The 23,892-nt window shown below is 30.4% G+C and overlaps 1 protein-coding gene across 1 annotated transcript in view; it reads right to left on the bottom strand.

Moving 5' to 3' along the window:
• pea (ATP-dependent RNA helicase pea) overlaps positions 1 to 23,892 on the bottom strand; it is a 55,080-nt gene that overhangs the window by 8,848 nt on the left and 22,340 nt on the right. Inside the window, exons 7-19 of the mRNA XM_076493446.1 lie at positions 23,567 to 23,665; positions 22,887 to 22,997; positions 21,435 to 21,638; positions 19,548 to 19,632; positions 16,501 to 16,601; positions 12,374 to 12,521; positions 11,374 to 11,555; positions 10,306 to 10,500; positions 9,564 to 9,749; positions 6,858 to 6,944; positions 6,233 to 6,356; positions 5,816 to 5,997; positions 3,180 to 3,329 (exon numbers count right to left, since the gene is read on the bottom strand). Coding sequence (XP_076349561.1) covers positions 3,180 to 3,329; positions 5,816 to 5,997; positions 6,233 to 6,356; positions 6,858 to 6,944; positions 9,564 to 9,749; positions 10,306 to 10,500; positions 11,374 to 11,555; positions 12,374 to 12,521; positions 16,501 to 16,601; positions 19,548 to 19,632; positions 21,435 to 21,638; positions 22,887 to 22,997; positions 23,567 to 23,665 — 1,854 coding nt within the window. The remainder of the gene's footprint in view (positions 1 to 3,179; positions 3,330 to 5,815; positions 5,998 to 6,232; positions 6,357 to 6,857; positions 6,945 to 9,563; positions 9,750 to 10,305; positions 10,501 to 11,373; positions 11,556 to 12,373; positions 12,522 to 16,500; positions 16,602 to 19,547; positions 19,633 to 21,434; positions 21,639 to 22,886; positions 22,998 to 23,566; positions 23,666 to 23,892) is intronic.

The following is a 23,892-nucleotide window of genomic DNA, read 5'->3' as shown; positions in this document are numbered from 1 at the left end:
AAACACACTCCTTTTTTGTTTGTAATTTTTATTGGTTAAATCTGAAACACACTTATTTTTGTTTGTAATTTTTATTGGTTAAATCTGAAACACTCGTTTTTGTTTGTAATTTGTGTTGGTTAAATCTGAACATATCATTTTTGTTTGTAATTTTTATTGGTTAAATCTGAAACATCAATTTTGTAATTTGTGTTGGTTAAATCTGAAACACACTCGTTTTTGTTTGTAATTTTTACTGGTTAAATATGAAACATTTTTGTTTGTACTTATTATTTGGTTAAATCTGAACATATCATTTTTGTTTGTAATTGGTATTGGTTAAATCTGAATATATTTTTATTTGTAATTAGTATTGGTTAAATCTGAAACACGCTCGTTTTTGTTTGTAATTAGTATTCGTTAAATCTGAAACATACTCCTTTTTATTTGTAATTTGTGTTGGTTAAATCTGAAACATACTCCTTTTTATTTGTAATTTGTGTTGGTTAAATCTGAAACATTTTTGTTTGTAACTTGTATTGGTTAAATTTGAAACATCATTTTTGTTTGTAATTTTTACTGGTTAAATCTGAATATATCATTTTTGTTTGTAATTTTTATTGGTTGAATATGAAACATTTTTGTTTGTAATTTTTATTGGTTGAATGTGAAACATCATTTTTGTTTGTACTTATTATTGGTTAAATCTGAACATATTTTTGTTGGTAATTTTTATTGGTTAAATCTGAAACATACTCATTTTTGTTTGTATTTTTTACTGGTTAAATCTGAAACATACTCCTTTTTGTTTGTAATTTTTATTAGTTAAATCTGAAACATGTCATTTTTGTTTGTAATTTTTATTGGTTAAATCTGAACATATCTTTCTTGGAAATTCTAATTGTGTTATTCATTTAATTGACTTCAGTGTCTAACAAAATATCAGTGACTAGAAGCTTTCTTGATGTATTATTCTTACAAGGACATAGATAATTTGAAACAACTTACAGGGGTAAAAAAACAAAAGTACTAATATGATGAAAACTGCTTTAGGAAGATAACTACAAAAAGACAACCCAAGTCAATGTATCAGTTTTTGGTTTGTTTATACCACAACACTATTTGTCTCCCTTAAAGCACACACACAGAGAAAAGTGATGAAAAAAAAAGATCCCTCTTATGTTTTGGATAACATTGTACTTATTATAACTTCTCGTAGGAATATTGAACAATTTGCTCTTCTGAAAATGCAAATACACTGTAATTCTACCATAGTACAAAATTTTGCCCTTTATATTTCGTTTCAGATACACAACAAAAACATAGTACAACAGCTTTACATTTTATCTTTTGTTTCATATATAGAAAAGAAACATAATATGACAGCTTAACTTTTTATTTTTTCTTTCAGATATAGTACAGACACATAGCATGTACTGGCTCATAGCAGGAATCATCCATTTAATATTCTTTATTTTTATATTATTCTGCTAACCCAAAGAAAAAATGACCAAGTATTGTAATAAAACTTGAACAATATGACTAAAAGTACCATTTCCCATTGTTTGTTTGTTTTTTGAATTTCATGCGAAGATACACAGGGCTATCTGTATTAGCCGTCCCTAATTTATCAGTATAACATTAGAGGGAAGGCAGCTAATCATCACCCACTTCTACTCTTTGGCTACTCTTTGACCAATGAATAGTGGGATTGACTGTCACATTATAACACCCCCATGGCTGAAAGGACGAGCATGTTTGGTGCGATGGGGATTTTAACCCGCGACCCTCAGATTACGAGTCTAACGCCTTCACCCACCTGGCCATGCTTGGCCCGCCCATAGTGTAAGGTAGTTTTTAAGTTTATTTGCCTAGCAAAGAACAGCAGTTGTATAACTTTTGATACCTGATCATTCTAATGTTGTCTGTGTTTTATCTGGAGTCTCATAATCTACTATATGTACATGTATGTAGCTGCATGGAGGTCATGGACATGTTTTCATGTTTATATGGCAGGCATGACATGTGCATCACAGTAATTATTAAGTTACTGAAGCAACTGTATTCACATAGAGTATCATTTGTTTACGTACAAGGTTCCTGCCATTTAGGACACAATACTGCTGACAAGATCACAATTTGGCACTGCATGATCACTTTCAGCCATGTTATACAAACATCTAAGATGTCTTCCACAACAGAAATCTTTAAGCTTTAGTTATAAAATATAGCACAAAACTCAGTTTCAAGCATCAGATCAACAATCATATTAATGGCTGATGGGAAGCATCTTAATTATAGAAAATACTACATGACTATGAATTTTATAGAAACTGCTCATATGGTAGCCATCCTTAAAGCTGACTATAAGAAATGGAAAGAATCATTCAAACACCAGATGGTGAAAATTATGGTAATTTTAGGTAAAACATTGTAGCTATGTTCTATAAATAAAATATACAGAAGCAACAGCCCACCAGATATTTGTGCCATCACAGTGAAAGAGGTTCATAGAAGTGTCATGCCCCAAACTTCATCAGAAATGGAGGGGGTATATTAATATAATCAATCAACACATTTTTAACCTTTTAGAGTGTATAAATTTCCTGCAATTACAAAATCCAGTCCATGCAGCATTCCAGTATATTTCAATAGTCTCTCCAATCCAGTATTTATAGGCTCCCCACCTAGCTACAATGTGTAAACATAACAGCTATATATATAACACCATAATTATCATACATGCAGAACCACTGTGGATGATAATACTGTGATGACAATACCAGGATGAATAGCCATCAAATCTTTACAAAGCCAATCCAAAAGTTGCCATTGTTTCTTGAGAGAGCATCATACAACCAATGAATTGGTTTCTGTTTCATATAGGACTGTATTGTTATTAAACAAACTTTTGTCAACTATGGATGTAAAAAAAAATACAACAACAAAACTATTAAAAATTGGTATTTAAAACTGAGAAATATGAATCTTTAAAAAATACAGAAACAGGATAGACAGCTGAAAGTGAAAATACAATCACAAAAAAAACAAACAAGCTTAAGGCTGAAGAGAGTTGGAATTATTTCCTTCAGTTACAAATCCATACTTTGATTCCAAGTTTAAAAGCTGTAATATTTAAAAGAGAAATACGAGTATTTAATTTCCATAACAAGAAAATCTGAAGAAAAAAGAAAAATTACCTGAGAAAGAACAAAAATGGGAGTTACAACTAGAGAATCCATTCCAGTTTTTGAATTGTAAACCTTCTGTTTAACAAATCCTGGATCCACGACATAATATATACCATCAATGGTCAACGAAGTCTCTGCAATGTTTGTGGCAATAACAACCTGAATAACACATGGCATTTGTTAAATGGAGTACATGTATTCTATTCATGTTAAACATTTATCAACACAGCTTAACTTTCAATATTAGCATTTATACACAGATTGACAGCTTAAATTCACTATAAATTAACATTTATATTTCATTACTGTTTAACTCTCTTCATTTATATGTGATCCGTCAAACAACTCCAGATTTTTTTTTTTAAATCAAAAACTCGGTATACAAGATGTGCAACAGTTTATTCATTACACATCTGTTAGGTCATCTTCTGTCGAAAAGTCTTTAGTGGAGCATCCCTTTATCAAATATACACTGTTCAATTTCATGAATATTTCTACAGATTATGTAATTTTTCTATTTAGGATGAATAATTTTATTTTTTCCAATTGTAGCTTGATACTCTCATACAATTGATTTTATCATAACACAAAAGAAATGGTTATTTGTTTTTTGAATTTCGCGTAAAGCAATACAAGGGCTGTCTGCACTAGCAGTCCCTAATTTAGCAGTTAAGACGAGAGACAAGGCAAGTAATCATCACCACCCACTGCCAACTCTTGGGCTACTCTTTTAACAATCAATAATGGAATTGACTGTCACATTATAAAGTACCCATGGCTGAAAGGGTGGGCATGTTTGGTGGGACGAGGATTCAAACCCGCCACCTTCAGATTACGAGTCAAGCACCCTAACCACCTGGACATGATGGGCCTTCAAAGAAAAGTTATATCATATCCAAATGAAGCAGAAGTTATTTGAAACATTCCACAGATTATATAAATCAGTTGAAGTTTTAATTCTATCCACTCTAGACTTTTACCAACCTGCACCTATATTTATTAAACTGTTTTTTTATATGTCAGGTTTGTAAAGCCGACTAAGAGCAAGCTATATCAAGACAACAAATAGATAATGAACCATTTTAACATTGATTTCATATATGGTACTCTACCAAAAAATCAAAAATAAGTTATTATTAACCACCTATTCCAAGCACAATAATTCCACCTTTGTCCAGAAATTAATTGTGAAGAAATAAGTTCAAAAAAGAGCAATCACCTCACAACCCTCTGACATTCACTTATACAATATTGGGTGAAAAAAATCATATCACTATATGAAACTAGGCAAACTGAAATTAAAAAAAAAAAAGTTGGTTAACAGAACTGGGCACAAATGAGATAACATCAAACTGTACAAACTTGGGTTAATTTGTGAACCCAATAGGGCATGTGGAAATGTGAAAAGCTGTGAGGCTGAATTGAAAATTCTGTGAATTGCATGTTTACATGAACTATCAAACTCTTTACTTGAGTGTCTTTTTTATAGGAAAGCCACATCGGGCTATCTGCTAAGCCCACCAAGAGGAATTAAACCCCTGATTTTAGCATTATAAATCCAGAGACATACCACTGTACTAGCAGGGGACCTCTTTACTTGAGCAAACTGTTTTGTAATTTATTATTACTATTATTGTCATCTATCACGATCAACAATGGTTTGGAAGACTTGCTCTTTTTATTAATATTTTATTACAATAGTTGTGTAGAGGTACTTGTTATTACAATAGTCGTGTAGAGGTACTTGTTATTACAATAGTTGTGTAGAGGTACTTGTTATTACAATAGTCGTGTAGAGGTACTTGTTATTACAATAGTCGTGTAGAGGTACTTGTTATTACAATAGTGGTGTAGAGGTACTTGTTATTACAATAGTCGTGTAGAGGTACTTGTTATTACAATAGTTGTGTAGAGGTACTTGTTATTACAATAGTTGTGTAGAGGTACTTGTTATTACAATAGTTGTGTAGAGGTACTTGTTATTACAATAGTTGTGTAGAGGTACTTGTTATTACAATAGTTGTGTAGAGGTACTTGTTATTACAATAGTCGTGTAGAGGTACTTGTTATTACAATAGTTGTGTAGAGGTACTTGTTATTACAATAGTTGTGTAGAGGTACTTGTTATTACAATAATTGTGTAGAGGTACTTGTTATTACAATAGTTGTGTAGAGGTACTTGTTATTACAATAGTTGTGTAAAGGTACTTGTTATTACAATAGTTGTGTAGAGGTACTTGTTATTACAATAGTTGTGTAGAGGTACTTGTTATTACAATAGTTGTGTAGAGGTACTTGTTATTACAATAATTGTGTAGAGGTACTTGTTATTACAATAGTTGTGTAAAGGTACTTGTTATTACAATAGTTGTGTAGAGGTACTTGTTATTACAATAGTTGTGTAAAGGTACTTGTTATTACAATAGTTGTGTAAAGGTACTTGTTATTACAATAGTTGTGTAGAGGTACTTGTTATTACAATAGTTGTGTAGAGGTACTTGTTATTACAATAGTTGTGTAGAGGTACTTGTTATTACAATAGTTGTGTAGAGGTACTTGTTATTACAATAGTTGTGTAGAGGTACTTGTTATTACAATAGTTGTGTAGAGGTACTTGTTACTACAAGCAATGATGTAAACAATACCTTTCTGGAACCTGGAGGAGCTGGATCAAAGATCCGAGTCTGCATCTCGCTAGGCAGTGCTGAGTAGACGGGCAGAATGATTAACTCTGGCACTTGGGGTCCCAAAGACTTCATACGTTCATAAAGAATTTCACAAGCTGTGTCAATTTCTTCCTGACCCGTCAAAAACAGTAAAATGTCGCCTGGAATCAGAATAAAGAAAAAATCACATTTACAACAAATTACAAAAAAGGCTTTCAAAATGAAAGCAAAATTTTGCTATTAGCAAAAAGAGAGGAATCTAAGTTTTTATATTACAGATTAATTTCTGATGTCTAAAACTACATCTGTTCAATTGCACAAAACAGAAATGTAATTATGATGGCTGAATATTAAATCTTCAAATGAGTACAGCTTAACTATTAAGGCCAAACGTACCAGGAGGTTCTGTGAGATGGATTTGTAAAACTGTAATTAATGAAGCATCCAAATAGTCCGTTTCAGGTTCTTTGGTGTATAAAATTTCCACTGGATATGTACGTCCAGGAATAGTAAAGATGGGCTATAAATCAATCAGATTTTTTTTTAATTGTATTATTAATTAAATTTTTAAATAGCATTTAAGACCAGAAATTACTTATTTATTCACATCTTAAAACAATACACTGCAGAAAAGGTTACTAGTAAAGACGTTTTTTTTTAACTTTAAAACTGTAATAAATTTTTGAAATGAGGCATAGCTTTTACATTTCTTATGATAAATATTTCTTATTACAACCACTCAATTGTGATGTGATTAAAAACTGTTGTAACCATTTACTTCATTTCATTTCTTACTATAGCTACTTAAATCACTGACAACAGATTTATATAATGTCTAATTTTTAGAATTATCCTGTTATAAAGATGTTCAGGTTTGTTAACTTATCATTGAAATAAAAGACACTTAAATATCCAATTATTATTTCAGAAAAAAAGTAAAAAAGAAAAATAACTAAATGAAGACTAAAAAAGCAAGTTTTATGATGTATCTTTATTTCTTCCTTTAAATGAAACAACTTACAGCTTCAAAGAAATACTGAGAGAACTTGACAGCATCCAAGGTAGCCGATGTCACAATTAGTTTTAACTCTGGTCTCTTTTTGACAGCCTAAATAGAGTAATAAACCATAAAACAATATTTTAGTATCATTCAAATGCTAACTATATTTATGTTAAATTTAGTGAGATATTGTTCGACCTTAACATTCCTAAAACACATAGAAGTTAATCACAAAGTAATCAACTTAATCCTTCATAAAGTGCCTTTTGAATACAATAGTCTCTAACAACTAATTAACTTCTACAAAAGTGGGCTAGTATCACTACTGTACTCTTTAACAGCCATCAAAATTTGGCCATTAAAATTAGCCTCGGTTTTCATTTTTTTGAAATAAAAATTGCAATATATATTCAATGAAACTTTGGATGGTATTGGAATGAAGCAGAAGGAAAATGTAGGTTATCATCATGCTTATTACACTGGAACAAAGTTTCCTAATTTAACCCTTCGAGGAAAGACCAATTTCAGGTACACATGTATTGCAAGTCAACATACTCCAACCTGCAACATCACAAGAGGGATGACAAGGCAGCTGGATCCTATCTATAAATGGCTAGTATAATATAAAGAAGTATCAAGTTAGATCTTAATTATAAATCTAATGGTTGAATAATATAGTAGATATGAAAAGTATGAGGTAAAAAGAAAAATGTTCTACAAATAACTCAAATAATCCATTAATAATCTGTGATTCTCTCTTTAAATGTGAAATATTTTTCCAAAAATAATTTTTATGGCTCTCCTGTTGTAAAATTAATGGAATTCCCAGAACATTATTCTAATGTAAACACATTTTTTGTTTACATTTTTGATTGAAATATAATAATAACACTTTGTAACAAAGTTTTTAATTTTTCTTGTTTCTGGTCAGAAAGTGTTATTTCCCAGTTGCTTATGCCTAAAGTAAATGGAAAAGATCTATTTTTCTCTCAAAACTTTGCTTTTGTGACCTGGAAGCATATAACAAAAACATCATGGGAGACTATATTTCAGGGCTGATAGATGAAAGTGATTTACATTACAGTGACAAATCTCGAAAAGCTACTCACTTCTCAACATTTTTGCATAACTTTAGTATAAATACATGTAAATCTTGATTCATATGTTGTTTTATTCAGACCTTATGCAAATTTGCCCATTTTTATACAGGAAAATAGGTTAATTTCTAAATTTCATTATCCAGGTCACAAAAGCAAAGTTTAAAGGGAATAATGGCCATTTTCTGTACTTTTACAACATAAGCAATTAAGAAATAACACACACTATCCAGGAACAAAATTTGTGTTACATAGTGTAATTAAAACTTAGCATAAAAGTATTATAAGTCCTATTACATAAAAAAAATTTAAAGTGTATTTATTACATGGAACAAAAGTGAATAAAAATGTTTAAAAATGGAAAGATTGTGAACTTTTATAAAAGAGATAATTTTAAGGAACATCCATATTTTCCACTTCATGGAATAAAATAAAAAGTAATGACAAAATCAGAAGTTTTTTTGTGGAATAAAAAATTAGTAACATGGAATGCTATGTATGTAATTTACAAAAATATCCATATTTTCAAACTTAGAACTAATTTTACTCTCAAAGACTAACACTGTGTTTAATCTCTCATGTTACCATGCCAATCATAAAGATGGCATCAAGTAAACATGTTAGTTTCTTTTCCTGTTCTGAATAAGGTAACTGTTGAACAAACAAAGATCAGACTGACACTTGTAGAGAAAGTCTCGGAGAACTAATCCACACAACTAACTCAGGTAGAGAGGATAATGTTTCCTTCTACCTCGGCAACTCATAAAGATTAAATCTTCCAAGACATTCTCCACAAGTGTCCCTCTGAACTGGAACGTTTCTGTCATTTCACATTGTTTATTATAAATGCTCAATCTAAATTTTCTATAAAATACATCAGTTGGTTTTAACTCCAGTCTAAATCTCCTATAAGATGTCAGTTGGCTTTTACTACAGTTTAAATCTTCTACAAGATATGTCAATTGGCATTATCTTCAATTTAAATATTCTATAAAATATGTCAATTGGATTTAACTTCAAAAATAAAACTAGAATTCATTTTGATCAGAACCACTGCGTCATTTGTGATTTTTTTCTTTTATGTCTTTATAAAATCCTACAAAACAAATAGTTTTACTCTACTGTAGTAGTGCAGCATTAGACTTGAACATCATTTCTGATGTGAATAAATCTTTTCTTTTGTAAATGATTAAAAAACTGAATTGAAAATAAATTTCATACCTTTAGAAGTATGTAAATGTAACAAACTTTCAAGCACAATTAAATGTGCATTTCCCAATCTTACTGGATGCTTTCTTTACCATGCTCAGGAATTTCTCTAAGATTTTCATCTTAACAAACTGATACTTTATTTTTTGTAGGTCTGTAGACTTAGTAGTGGCAAATGCTCTGCAGTTTTAAATTGTTTAGTTTAACCAACAATTTCAAATTACTTAAAATATATTCTTCTCAAACTTAACCATATTTTTAAGTATATACATCTAATGACAGATCCTTACATATTTCATAAAACTATTTATATTTCTCATCTAAAGCTTTTAAACTTATTTTTGCATCTTAATACATTTACATAACTTATGATAAAAAATACTTTTGTTATCACACATCTGAAGCATAAAACTAAACTCACATTTTTCAGTAACCCAAAAAGGACGTCAGTATGAATAGTACGCTCATGGGCTTCGTCCAACATCATAACAGCATAACCCTTTAAATCAGGGTCAACAAGACACTCTCGAAGCAACATGCCATCTGTCATGTACTTGATTAAAGTTTCAGAGCTTGTGCAGTCTTCAAAACGAATAGTGTAACCAACCTGGAAAAATATATTGTAAGTAAAGGTTTCTTTTTCACAATAGATAAAGCAATCAACTAACTGTCTAACAATTACACTTTTTTGTCATAATAATATCAAGTTAAACCAAAAAAATTTCAAATCTGAACAAAATAAAATGTCATAATTTTTTTTCTGCTACATTTAAAAAAACTGACACAATGTGTCACTTAACTGTTTTTCACCCTTGTGATATCATACCAGGCAGTCCAGAATAATTCATATATCTCATCAACCCTGAAACATAAATGCTTTGAAAATAAAGTATGATAATCAAAGAAAACTTGTAAATGTTAGAATTCTTGAAAAAATTTAAAATTCATGAAGAATTTAAGAACCATTATGTAACATAGTTATGAAGCTACATAATACCAACTTTCTAACTAAGAAAATTAGAATTAATGAAACCACAGATGTCAATGGAAGCTACAACTTTCATGAAAGCGTACAGAAAATTCAAGTACTTTTAAAAATCAGAAGGAGGGTAAGCTGTCTCCGAAATACGTAAAAATAAAACAGGAAATCTCAAAACACTTACTTCTTGTCCAAGCCTACAACCAAATTCCTCGGCAACACGTTTAGCCACTGACATAGCAGCAACACGTCTCGGCTGTGTACACCCGAGTTTTCCTCGGGTTGTAAATCCTGCCTCTGCAAGGTACTGAGTAATCTGTGTAGTCTTACCCGATCCTGTCTCTCCAATAACTATAAGTATTTGGTTTTCAGACACTGCCTGTAACACAATTAAAACGTTTTTTATGAACCTGCCATTCCTGTAATTTATAACTGATGTTCAGAATAAAACTTTCTTTGTTCTTAAAGGAGAGTTAAACACAGTTTTGAAGGTTTAATTGATGTTTATCACATCAGTGACTTGTTGTCACATTTAATGTCAGGAATGTCTTTTAACTATGATAATTTAAATGATGACCACTGACTAGATACAACACCTGCAATAATTTAGAATACTGAATTGAAAACAGTGTTGTGACTTTTTTCCCCTCTCTTAATATTCAGTTAATATTTAATGTTGCTGGACAGTATTCACACTTTGAAATCACTTAGTATGCAAGTGTTCCACTAGCCAATATCACTAACAGCTTAATTTTAAAGAATGTTTTTTCAAAAATATAACCCTCCTTTTACCAAGATATCAAACACGTTTGTATAGCAGCAGTTAGTTCTATCATTAAAAACATTAAATGTGACTACATCACCAAAGTGTTAGCAAATAAAAAATTTACAAATGAAATACTGGTTGTACATTTGCAAAAAATTTAATGAAGTGGTCATATCACTATCAAACAACAAAATGTTAGGTCAAATTCCAGACACAGATTTTAACCCTTTGTAGATCAGTGGGGTAAGAGGGGGGTGTTGCTGGTAGCCCTCAATTTTTTCTTCTCATAGTGTTTAATTTTCTTAAAAGGATTAAGATGAGAAAAAACGAATGCACATTAATTTATAATAATTTTTAGTGATGCAGGAATAATAAATACATAAACCATCAACTCTCCAGGATCAAACCTATCAAGTTAAATATAAAAGTGTGGTTAAAAATCAGGTTAGATAGTAAAACAAAAACAACAGAACATAAGTTAATTACCTTAACTAGCTCATCTTTTAGCTTGTAGATAGGAAGACTTTGTCGCTGTTCCAAAATAGAGAGTTGGGTTTTCTTCCCATAAGAGGCCTTAGCTCCACCTGTTATGTGTTTTTTCCACTCAGGCAGTTCCTGACCTGACAAACCAATACCTCGCATGTTGGCTGCTAGAGTACGTCCTTCAGCTGAAATAAAAGACACAGTAATAAACACCTGTAATTTTTTAAATATCTATGCAACATTTAACTGCAATACAATTACAATAAAACTAACATGAAACACCTATAGTCAAGCTGCAGGTTTCATGGTTCTGCTCAATACTCACAGAAGACCCCAATCAAACTTATCCTTTAGCCCAAATTTAAATACTTTGTTAGCTACCCCAATGAGGCCTTCACTCAAAAACAAACCAGTTAGGACATTCACCTGTGATATCTGATCATGTGTGCAAAGTTTGATTCATTAACTTTTGAGTGGTGGTACGAACACAATTTCAAACATAGTACTCTAAACATTCTGAAGGGGTCCAGGAACACAGAATGTAATATCAGATTTGGATCTACTGACCCTGAAAACCTACACCTAGAGCACCATTATGCTTAAGTGACCTTCTGGACTCGTTTTAACTCTCTTGATATTGAAAACTATGCCATAAAAATAAGAATACTTGCCAAGTTTAGTCCTGTTAGCTATAGAATTGTTGCAGGAGTTCACTGACAAAAAATTCACAAACACAAAATGAATTAATAAAGGATTTAATACATCTATTATATTTAATGAATCTGGCTGCCGAGTTTTTTTACATCCTCATGACTTCAAGATAACATTCATCTAAAAAAAACTGAGTGACTTAGGGTCTGTTTGTTTTTAATGCGATTTTTATGTATCACAAAAAATATCACTTACACAGCATCAGGTCAAAATTAATAACACTAATCATTAGTAAATGAAGTTAATAATTATTTAATAAAAAAAGAATAAAAACTGTAGTGAATATACTCACCATCAGGCATTGGATCAATCCAGTGTTTGTTAAGTCCTGTTGGAATAGAATCCATTTCTGCCTCTCTCTGTTGTTGTTTAAGTTCCCTCCGCTCCTTTGCTAGTGCAGACTGCATCATTGCTGCTTGTGCTAATGAACCGTCAGGATTCTGAATTTAAATTATTATAGAACTTAGAATAAGGTAGCACATAAAACAAAGGAAAACTAAAACAATTTTCACTGGCCCAATTACCCATATAAAACAAAGGAAAACTGAAACAACTTCCACTGACCCAATTACCCATATAAAACAAAGGAAAATTGAAACAACTTCCACTGACCCAATTACCCATATAAAACAAATGAAAACTCAAACAACTTCCACTGACCCAATTACCCATATAAAACAAATGAAAACTCAAACAACTTCCACTGACCCAATTACCCATATAAAACAAATGAAAACTGAAACAACTTCCACTGACCCAATTACCCATATAAAACAAATGAAAACTCAAACAACTTCCACTGACCCAATTACCCATATAAAACAAAGGAAAACTGAAACAACTTCCACTGACCCAATTACCCATATAAAACAAAGGAAAACTAAAACAACTTCCACTGACCTAATTACCCATATAAAACAAAGGAAAACTAAAACAACTTCCACTGACCTAATTACCCATTATTTAACCCCTACTGAAATGTTTAACAAAAAATTTATAATGACTAGTAATGGTGACTGACAAATATTAGGGTATTTCCTGCTACAATATGAGTTTCATCTTTCATTGGTAACAGGTATGAATACAGCTTTAACTAAATGTGTATCCCATGGAAGTTGATTCACTGGACTAACCCGTGCTGAAGAATAAATACTCACTCTAATTCCAAATTTGATGTGTGTATCTACTGGTAACTTGGCAATATTTTAATCAAATGTGCAAGTTTGCTGCATACAAAACAATGTGTTACAAACATTGTTGAATTCAAGGTATGTCTATGAACTACTTACATCACACATGTACTCTAACAAGTGAAGAACAAACATAGTTTGCATATTGCACTGCTTAACTTGCAGAACCTCCAAAATACATATCTACAAGTTTTTTTGTATTCCTGTATATTGTAGCAGGTATTTCTTCTCCTGTACAATGAATTGCTGCTAAATCAGTAATCTTAAGGTAAAATAATATTGTTTGTCATTAAGCACAAAACTTTACAAAGGGTTATCTGTGCTCCACCCAACACATGTATTGAAACTTGATTTCTAGCAGTACAAGTCCACAGAAATACCACTGAGAGACCGGTAAAGCGTTGAAAATGTCTCTATAAAAGGTTCTGGCATACACAGTTTGATATTCGCCAGTGAACATACGGTTAATACAAATATATATTTGATCTACCGTTTTCTCACATATACCAAGATTTTCCACTTTACCATTGACTTTGTATTTTCAAACAATTCCAGCTGAATTATTTAATATTCATATAATTTACTAATTTTATTATGTTAAACTAATAAACTATGGAGTTTCTAGACTGACTAAAAATCTCAGTATAACACACTATATAAATTAACTTTGAATAAAATCAAACTTTCAAGACTTAAGATATCAATCAAGTATATGTTTGCTTTTTTTAAATTTCGCACAAAGCTACTCAAGGGCTCTCTGCACTAGCCGTCCCTAATTTAGCAGTGTAAGACTAGAGGGAAGGCAGCTAATCATCACCACCCACCGCCAACTCTTGGGCTACTCTTTTACCAGCAAATAGTAGGATTGACCACACATTACAATGTCCCCATGGCTGAAAAGATGAGCATGTTTGAAGCGACCGGGATTCGAACCCACGACCCTCGGATTACAAGTTGAGCACCTTAACACGTTTGGCCATGCTGGTCTGTTTTAAATAAGAATAAGCTTCTTGAATAATTCAGATTTGTATATAATTTCACTGGTTTGCTGTTTAACCCATTGAAAAAACACTAGAATATTTATATCCAGTACCAATCACTCCATTATTTTCAAAGAACTGAAAATGCAGTTGAAGCAAGGTAGGTAATTCACAACTTAAGTAAAAACTGTAATTCTAACTTTATTTCAACAATGTTTTAATCAAAAATACCTAAGAACCAATAATTTGTAACTTTTCAAAATTTAGTTAGTTTAACATGTAAATTAAAATTAAAATATGTTTGAGCTTTGATCTCTCAGCACAGCTCCAATAGGTAGTGCTTTGTTTACTCACATTTTAGGAATATTCTGTCATTCCCACAGAAAAGATTCATACTTACTCAGACCCCGAGATCCCTTAAAAACAAATTTATCCTAGGTTTTGTTTCTCACTAACTTTCCTTTTCTACCAATGTCTATTTCAAACACCCTGTGTTTGAAAGGCTTTTATGATGCCATGATAAGCAAATTGGATGATACAAAAACAACCTTAGTTTCCATACAAGATAGGACCAATAGCAAAACATAATTAAACAAAAACACATCTCATCTAAATTCATTACAGCAAAGTAAGGAAGACATGGGTGACTAGTAAGGTATGATTTCCAAATAAAAGTGACTAGTGGAAGTTTTACAGTGGACAGCAAATGATTCTAATGGACAGTTTACTAACTAAAAACAAGCCACCAATCTGGGGTATCTTTTATAATTTTCTTTCATGATGTTTTTGCCCGTGATTATATATTTTTGCAATACTCAAACTATGGATATATTCTTACATCAGAAAGTATGAAAGATTAATGATTATAGCAAACTTAGGGTTCTGCAATGACAAACTATTCAGATTACAAAACAGGGTTTTATATTTCTTTGTACCAGTAAATTATCTTTAATCAAACGATGCAAACAGGTACGAGAATTTTGTAGTTACTCACAAACATCTATAATTATTAGAGAGAAAATTAACTTGACCAAAAATACAGTTCAGAAAATATCACTTATATAAATATAAGCCTAGAATATGAGTGCAAACTGCTTCCAACAGTCAATGCTTTAACTAATCGACAGAGGTTTATGTTGTTTTTGTGAATAAATAACTGTTTCAATAGATAGAAATAAAAAATAAATATGAATAATGGAAATAATAACTAGCCCTAACCCACACACACAGAGGAATTTTCTGATCAAAAGTACTTTAAAAAAACATCAACTGTACTTCTTTCATAAGTTGTAATAGATAATTTCTTCGTATATAAGACCATGTAAGAACAAGTGAAAAATGAATACACTGTTATTAGGACAATATATCCATGACAATTACTGTTTTATTGACAAAATAACTACTGATGCAATGACATGGATTCAGGTACACAGTACAAAAAAAAAAACAAGATGTAAGAAAATATCTTTTTAATGTTTTTTAACGACAACATCTCAAAATAACCTAAGACAGTACAAGAATTCTAAATACAATCATGTATGTAATAATACAAGCTTTATTCAAAAGTCCAGTAAGGCATGCCTCAAATTATAAAGAAGATCCCAACAAAACTTATTATCTGGGCTATAAAACTATAAAAACAAATACTTAAAGAAATTTACTTACATAAAACTGTGAACTAATATTACTAGAGGATGGAATAACAAATATATGAGAGCCTTACAACAATAAAAAAACAAACCCTAAAACTATCATACATAAAAAAGTAGAAAATATTAAAAACACGAGTTTTTACTCACAGTAGCTAATAATTTGGATTTAGAGAAACATAAGTAAACATCAATTACAAAACATTATATAAAGTTACATCAAACTAATACACTCTACAACCATGGAAACAAAAAACAAAATATTATCACAGATTAAAAACCACAATATATCATTTGTTTTGTTTTGAATTTTGCACAAAGCTACACAAGGGCTATCTGGCATTCCTAATTTAGCAGTGTAAGACTAGAGGAAAGGCAGCTAGTCATCACAACCCATTAACAATGAACAGTGGGATTGACATTCACATTATAATACTTCCATGGTGAAAGGGCAAGCATGTTTGGTGTGATGGGGATTCGAACCTACTTCCCTGAGATTATGAGTCAACAGTTTATCATATTTTATCCTTTAGAATCACTTTATTTCTATCTAAACTACAAAACTAATCTTTTATTATTGTGATGATAAATAAAACTTACCTTTACAATCCTAACAGGACTGAGGTCTTGGACATTAGCCCTTCCATGCCCTTGAAGAAAAGGTGGTTCTTCTTCAACCATCTCAATTTCAATGTCTTCATCTGAAAAAAAAAATAAAAAAGGCATAAACCAACAATGGTTTAAATTTCAGACAATAAACAAACTTAATATATTTTTACACAAAACATGCTGGTGTTGTTGCTTAACGTCATTGCAAAACTACTTGAGGGCTATCTGTTCTAGCCATCCTTAACTTTAATGTGACAGATAAGGGGATAGGCAGTTCATTAACCCCACTCACCATTTATTCTAGGACTACTGTCTGCCAACAGACCGATATGCAAGTTCTATTATTTTCCATTCCAAATATAATGTATTAAAAATGTGTTGCTATTTGTTCAGTAGAGTTCTGTGTCTTTAACTGGAACAACAGAATATAATTCTATGCGCTTAAGAGTGAAAGCAAAGAATAATACTTTATAACATGTTAACCACACTATATTTACTATACTCTCCAGGATCAACTGGGACTTTCACTCAATACCAGGGGTAATCAAGCCAACTAGGATAACCACCACACACAAATTTTCTTATCACACTGAAAAATTTAACATGTGAAAATACTGGTATTTAGATGTACATAATATGCTTCACTTTGCTATACCGGTTCTAAAGCAGTCTTCCTCAAAATGAGATATATGTTCATATATTTCTATAATTTGAAGTTTCAAGACGTGTTCAATTAACTTGGAATCACCACAAAACATAATAATGTAACTTCCAGTTATTCAGCAGTCATAATATGGGACATCTTTTTTTGGGAAATTTTAAATCTGTATTAGGTAATTTTTAATATTTCCCTAACACATCTTTTTAAAAGCCAATGTAGTTTTTTACATAATTATTAGTTGACCACTACTTTTAAAACAAAGTTAATGTTTCCAGTACCACTTAGCTTACATGTATCCATTGCACTGAATTTTTTTAAAAAATAATACACTGTCAGTAATTACTTAAAGTTATACATTCTGTGTTTTTATAGATCAAACATAATTATATATCTGTTTATATATCTGTGTGCACATGGGTTACTGTATCTTTAATGCATTCCAAAAAGGAAATTACTAGAGTTGCTACTTCCTAATCATGTGAAAAAAAGCATAATATTTTGTTTGTAATCAAACATTATGTTTATCTCAACAATTATTTCCTTGTCCTGAAATAAAATACTATTCGACTGGTAGAAAATAAATGCTTAAAATGGAAATTCAGAATCAATGATGATATAAGTAATTACCAGTCCTCTTACATAATCCCAATACAAAGTTTGTATCTCATCAAACATGGCTTGACCAAGAAAGTACCTATCAACAACAGTCAAACAGTCATTAACATCAAGATCAAAATCTTTATATGTTTAGAGGATTATAAACCTTGAAAAGAAAAATTAAAGAAATAGTCATTACTCTTTAACTCTTTCAATATGGGGTCAATCCCAGGTACTGACATCTTAACCATTTTCTGCTTATTCTAATTTTCATTCTATTACTTTTAAATTCGTAAGTACATGTTCACAAAATTTGAGAAGTTATCAGAAAACATTACAAGGGTTTCATACACAAAATTTTTTTTTTTTTAATTAAGTTTTAAGATTTGTTTAAGAATGTTTTTCTCATGCTTTTTTATATGTTATTCATCTGATATGCAAAGTAATTTTCATTTTAAGATTAAAAATACTTTTGTGCATTAGAAAATATTCAGATTTCGCTAACAAATATCTGTATGGGTTTCAGTCGATTTGACCAATCTCGTAACCACCACACAAAATTATCAAATGAATATAAGTTATGCCTTTTTCATTGTAGAATGACTACAAATTACAAAAAAGCATAAATGTTTAAATTAAATAGCTTAAATCTCATAGCATTATACAATTATATATATTTATTAATTTTATTACCTTGACCTTTCACTTGTGTCTGGCTAACAATACAGAAATTACAATGATACGATGCATGTGCACTCATATTATTGTATTCAATAATATAAAACTGGCCTTTAGTTTTTGTTTTTAGAAAGTGACCTATCTTGGTTGTGTTTTTTAGTGGACTAGAACAGGTTATCACTATTTACAATCATGTTCTAAAAACTCATTTTCTTAAGACACAGAACAGTAAGTAAAGAAATAAAGAACATAATTATCTTTTACAGTTATAACTTTTGTACTTGTTGCTGTTTGTCTCCCAAGCCTTAAGAAATTTTGCACATGGATGATGTGAAATAAAATTTTTAAAGATTTTTATATACACATATGAATAACCAAAAAATCAAAAATTTCATTGATATCATAGAATTCCATTCTAATTTATCAAATTTAATAACTAATGTGTATTTGAATCTAAAAAATATGAATTCACAGAGAGACTAAAAATTCAACATATCAACTCAAAGGTTTGTTTCAAAAGAAAAAGAATGCTGTTATATTTGAAAATAGCCAAGAAAACCACTACGAGGACATTCTGAGCTTCCAATTGGTTAATCAAATGTCATATATAGAAGTTAGTATATATATAAGGAACCACTTCCAAAAACAAATGAGGACCACTATGTTTGATTCACTAAATACAGTGATAGCTCAACGAATAAAAAATGACAAAAGAATTTCATTTTAGATTATCAGTATTTGATTATTTGAGTTTCTAATTGGTACAAAAATATTGACATTGTAGATTTGACACCACAAACATCTAATTTGAACCAGTCCTGCATTCAACATACCACATGACACACAAAACTAGATGTTTAGGTTCGTTTGTTTAATAGTTAGTTTTAAATTAAGAAATAAAATAATGTATAATATGAAAATTTGAATTGTAATCTACAGTTTGATACCAAACTTAAGAAGCTAAGTTCATAAAATAGCAGTTCAAATAAAACTTGAATACAAGTCAACGAAAGCAATGACGTGGCCTTCAACCCATAAACCAGCTGGAATGGGGTTAGCTACTTCAGTAACAAATTTTGTTATCCATTAAGAACTTCCTTACCATCATCTTCATCTTTTGGCAGAAGTCCTGTACTCTCGTCAAAATCTGGTAGCTCAGACTTGTCTATACAGCTGGCAGACATCATCTGTGAAAACATGAAGCAGTGATTAGCAAAATACTAACAAAATTACAAATTATATGAAAAGATATATACAGATCACAGAATTTATTTTCCTGAGAGCAATCAATCTTTAGCTCACCATAACCTGAAATGGATATTAGAGCCATTTGAAAGATCTGCCTTCACACCTAATTAACTTAAGTATAGAAATGCACAATACAATGAGCATTTATACAATTGTACTTTATAGTAATAAAATAACTGTCGAATAAATTTAACATAATCAATTTTTATGTTACACTTCTATATCATGTAAAGATGAAATAACTAATACATTGAGAATGGCTTTAAAAACAGCATGTGTAATTATCATATTAACAAAAATTATAATTTCAAATAAAAGCTTACAGAAAGTACACATTTTGGTAATGTTGTTAAATATTAAAATGACATTAATTCATGTAATGCAATAACCACTTTTTTTGTTTTTTAATATAACTCATGCTAAAATTTTCTACACCAAATGAACAACTCAAATACATCCATGAATATGTGCGTGTTGTATTTTAGCCACCTAAAGAAAAACATTTAATAAGGTTTGGAATAATAATTCCAACATGAACTATGTTTTTATTTGTTGTTGTTTTCTTATAGAGTGTGATTAGCCCTATTTCACAGGAGCAACAGTTAGAAATAATTATAATAAAAAGTAAAACAAAAAATGTAAACAGACCTAAATAGAAGTATATATAAAAATTGCGAACCAATTAAATAAATCACTTTTGACTCAAGAGAATATCAAATTCAGTTTGTTATTTAAACTAGATGTACAGAAAGATCTAAATTCCCAATAGTAAGTTGGATGTAACATTGATCATTCTTTAATATGAATAATGTCTCAAGCAATAATTCTGCAAATTGTCATATGTAATAACCAATACATAGGGGTGTTCTTTATGGGACAGCTGTGGATTGTTTTTAAATTATAGGCCAGTGGATCAGTCAAACTGAATTTCTATTAGCCAAAGTTGGTAACTATCAGCTGTGACAAAGTAATTTTATAATTAATATGTAATAATATACAGCATTATATGACCACTTATCCACAATTTATATATCACATAAGATACATGTTTAATTTTTTATTAGAGGAAAGAACAGATGTTAATGCTGATCACTGTTTGATTTTTTCTCAGATTATCATGAAACTGACAGTTTACATCACATAAGCAACACAGAACCAAATGAAGTACATCAGGTAATTCATTAAAGCACCCGAGATCTAAGTTAACAACAGGTTGGCCTACTTGACTGACCCCAAATTATAAAACAAATGTTACCTGTAATGCTGAATTTACTATATCTATACAAAATATAGAAAAATTTTAGTAAGATTTACAACTATGTTGTACTCCAAAAATTAAATGTGTTTCAAAAGTATTTATACTCAAGATGGGTTGTGAATTGATGACATAAGCCTGACTCAGTTTCCACAAGTTGGAGTGGAAGGTAATGGTAATGTCATCAACAAAAATATTTTTATTCTTTGTACAGATTCAATGTTGATTTGTTTGCGTAAAATGTACAAAAAAATGTATTATCCCTTTACCAAATATCTCTAACCACCAAAATTTTAGTAATTTTGGAATTTTATTTCCAAACTACATGTCAATATCACCAAGTCTAACATGGCTGATGGCCATGACAGTCCTCATCTTCAATCTTTATGGTTTGGCATGCCAAAACAAGAGATAAAAGAAAGGTTTCAACTGACCAGTTAGGGCAGACGTTAAAGACTTCTAATATTTTGTATATCAAAAACTCACTTGTTTAATCTCCCATTTTTCAGGGGAGGATATTCTTTGAACTCTCCTCCTGTTATCCATGTCGTCATCATCACGCTTGGTGATCAAAGGCAGGCTTGATGGACGATCAGGGTTTCTTAGTGACTCCTCCTCAGAATCATCACTGTTTATTAATCCTTTGGATCGTACAGGATTAAGATCTTCTCCTGTTTCTTGGTCTACATCCTGCACAGAAATATGCACTCTAATAATGATGGAGTTTTTTGTTGTTATTTTTTATCTAATATTTTATTATTTATTCTAACAAAATGATATTTAAATTAAACAAAATGAATAATAAACTGCTTTAAAATATGTTTTGATACATTAATGAATAAATTCATAGAACTTTTTAAAATACACAAGTTAAAAAACAAAAACTCCTCATCTTTTAATTCATAATTAATACAGTTATCATTTGAAAATTATATATCGCTCAGAACTGTTTGTAATTAATCATACAGAATGTCACTTGTCAAACATTTTATGAAGGTAGAATTATTCATAGTAGGTGACTGTGGCTTGTTGGTAATAAATTTCAACCATAAAAGGAATGCACACAATCCACATTTTAAAATAATGTATTTCAAACTATGTCAAACATGTACATAAAAAAAAATTCATTACATTATTGTTTATCACAGTTAAATCTAGAGCTTTAAATTATTCACCTTTTGGTCAAAATCCACACAGTCTGGTTCAATCACTTTAGAACTCAACTGACAAAATGAATTATTTCTTCTCCCCTCTAATATAACACCATAATCAGTGATAAATTCACTAAAGTTACCCGTTTTGGCTACCATAGTTGTATCCAGAACTTTACATAAATCACTTTTATGTCAAAAGTTCACACTGACTGTTTCAATTATTTTAGAACCAAATAAGACAAATTATCCTTCTCTATCTCTGTTCTTACAATATAAACTGTAAAACTTTTACCTCAGAAATCTTCTGTTATGGGTAAAACTGACAATCATGCAGTCTAACTTCCATTACCTTTAACTTCTCACTTGCACTCTATATTTGCATGTACTTATAACATCTGGCAGAAAAATTTAGAAATACCTAGTCCTCTAGAGACAATAATATTCACTTATCAGGAAACACTTAGAAGCTTCAAGTATGATGATGTCAACCATATTACATAAGCCCAGTACAACAGTTAACTTACAAACTTGATACATAACTTATACAGTTACATAATAAAACTTAAGCCATTGCTTCTAAAATAATTAACATTTGACACTCTTGTTATGAAAATTAAATAATGATTAAATCATTAATTAAACTAAATAATAATTCTTCTAATTTAAGAGTCTTGTATATTAAAAAATACTCTTCTTTCATCCAAGGCCCTTGGCTGTTTACAAAGTGGTAAATTTATTTTATTTTCAACAGAAAAACAATTATATTTTTTTTTTAAATGTTTACCTTTAATGATAAACTTGTTTTTTGCCCAGTAAATGATAAAACTTTTACTTTAACTCTCTGTCCACGCTGTACAACATCACCAACATTTGTGACACGTCCTTCTCGCCGAAGCTGCAAGATCAGAGAAAGCTAAGTCAATGTACGTTAACCAAGGATAAAATTTAAGAATGTTTAACACCTGCTAATGATTCAGATCAACATTACACATATAACCTGTCAAACTGCCTCCAACAGTAGCTGAGAAGGCAAGGCTAATAACAGAAAATGTTCAAATTCTTATGTAGCATAGCAACAACTTTTGAATTTACCAAAGTAAGTCTCACTAGCCATTTTACTATACACATGACATGATATTCAGACAGCTGAAAATGAAAACAATAATGAATATGTAATATACTTTAATTTCAGGAATTTTATTATTATCCAATACACCAATATATTACAGAAAAAAATGTGATTTAAAAAATGATTATTACAGCATTTATAACTGGACTTTTAAACTAATTTCATGTAACACAAACAATTACTTTTACTGATGCTGGGATGTGAACATTTACTATGAAATATTCAGATACATGAGACAGAAAAGAAATTATGATGCATGAAAAATAATTAACAACTTTTAAAATGTGAATGGTTAAAGTCAAAATATGTTGTCCATAAACATAAAAGATTCCTACCTGTGATATGTGGACCAGCCCCTCCCACCTTTTCCTCAACCCTTCAAGTTGAACAAAACACCCAAACTGCATGATATTGGTTACTTTTCCACTATAAATCTAAATTTAAAAAAAAAAAAAAAAACACATGAACTAGAATAAGTATATTTTCAATACAAAATCTGAATAATAGCTGTCAATGATTATAAAATTTAACTTTAATTACAAGTAACAATTGATCATAAAATAGGACTTAATTCAGTATATAATTTTCAACAGACCAAATTATACTGTATTTTGTTTTGAAATTCATCTATAAAATATTTTAAGCTAATTACTGTTATTTA

The sequence above is a fragment of the Tachypleus tridentatus genome, chromosome 3 (assembly GCF_004210375.1).
Source record: "Tachypleus tridentatus isolate NWPU-2018 chromosome 3, ASM421037v1, whole genome shotgun sequence".
NCBI lineage: Eukaryota > Metazoa > Arthropoda > Merostomata > Xiphosura > Limulidae > Tachypleus > Tachypleus tridentatus.
This window is presented reverse-complemented; position numbering and strand designations above follow the sequence as displayed.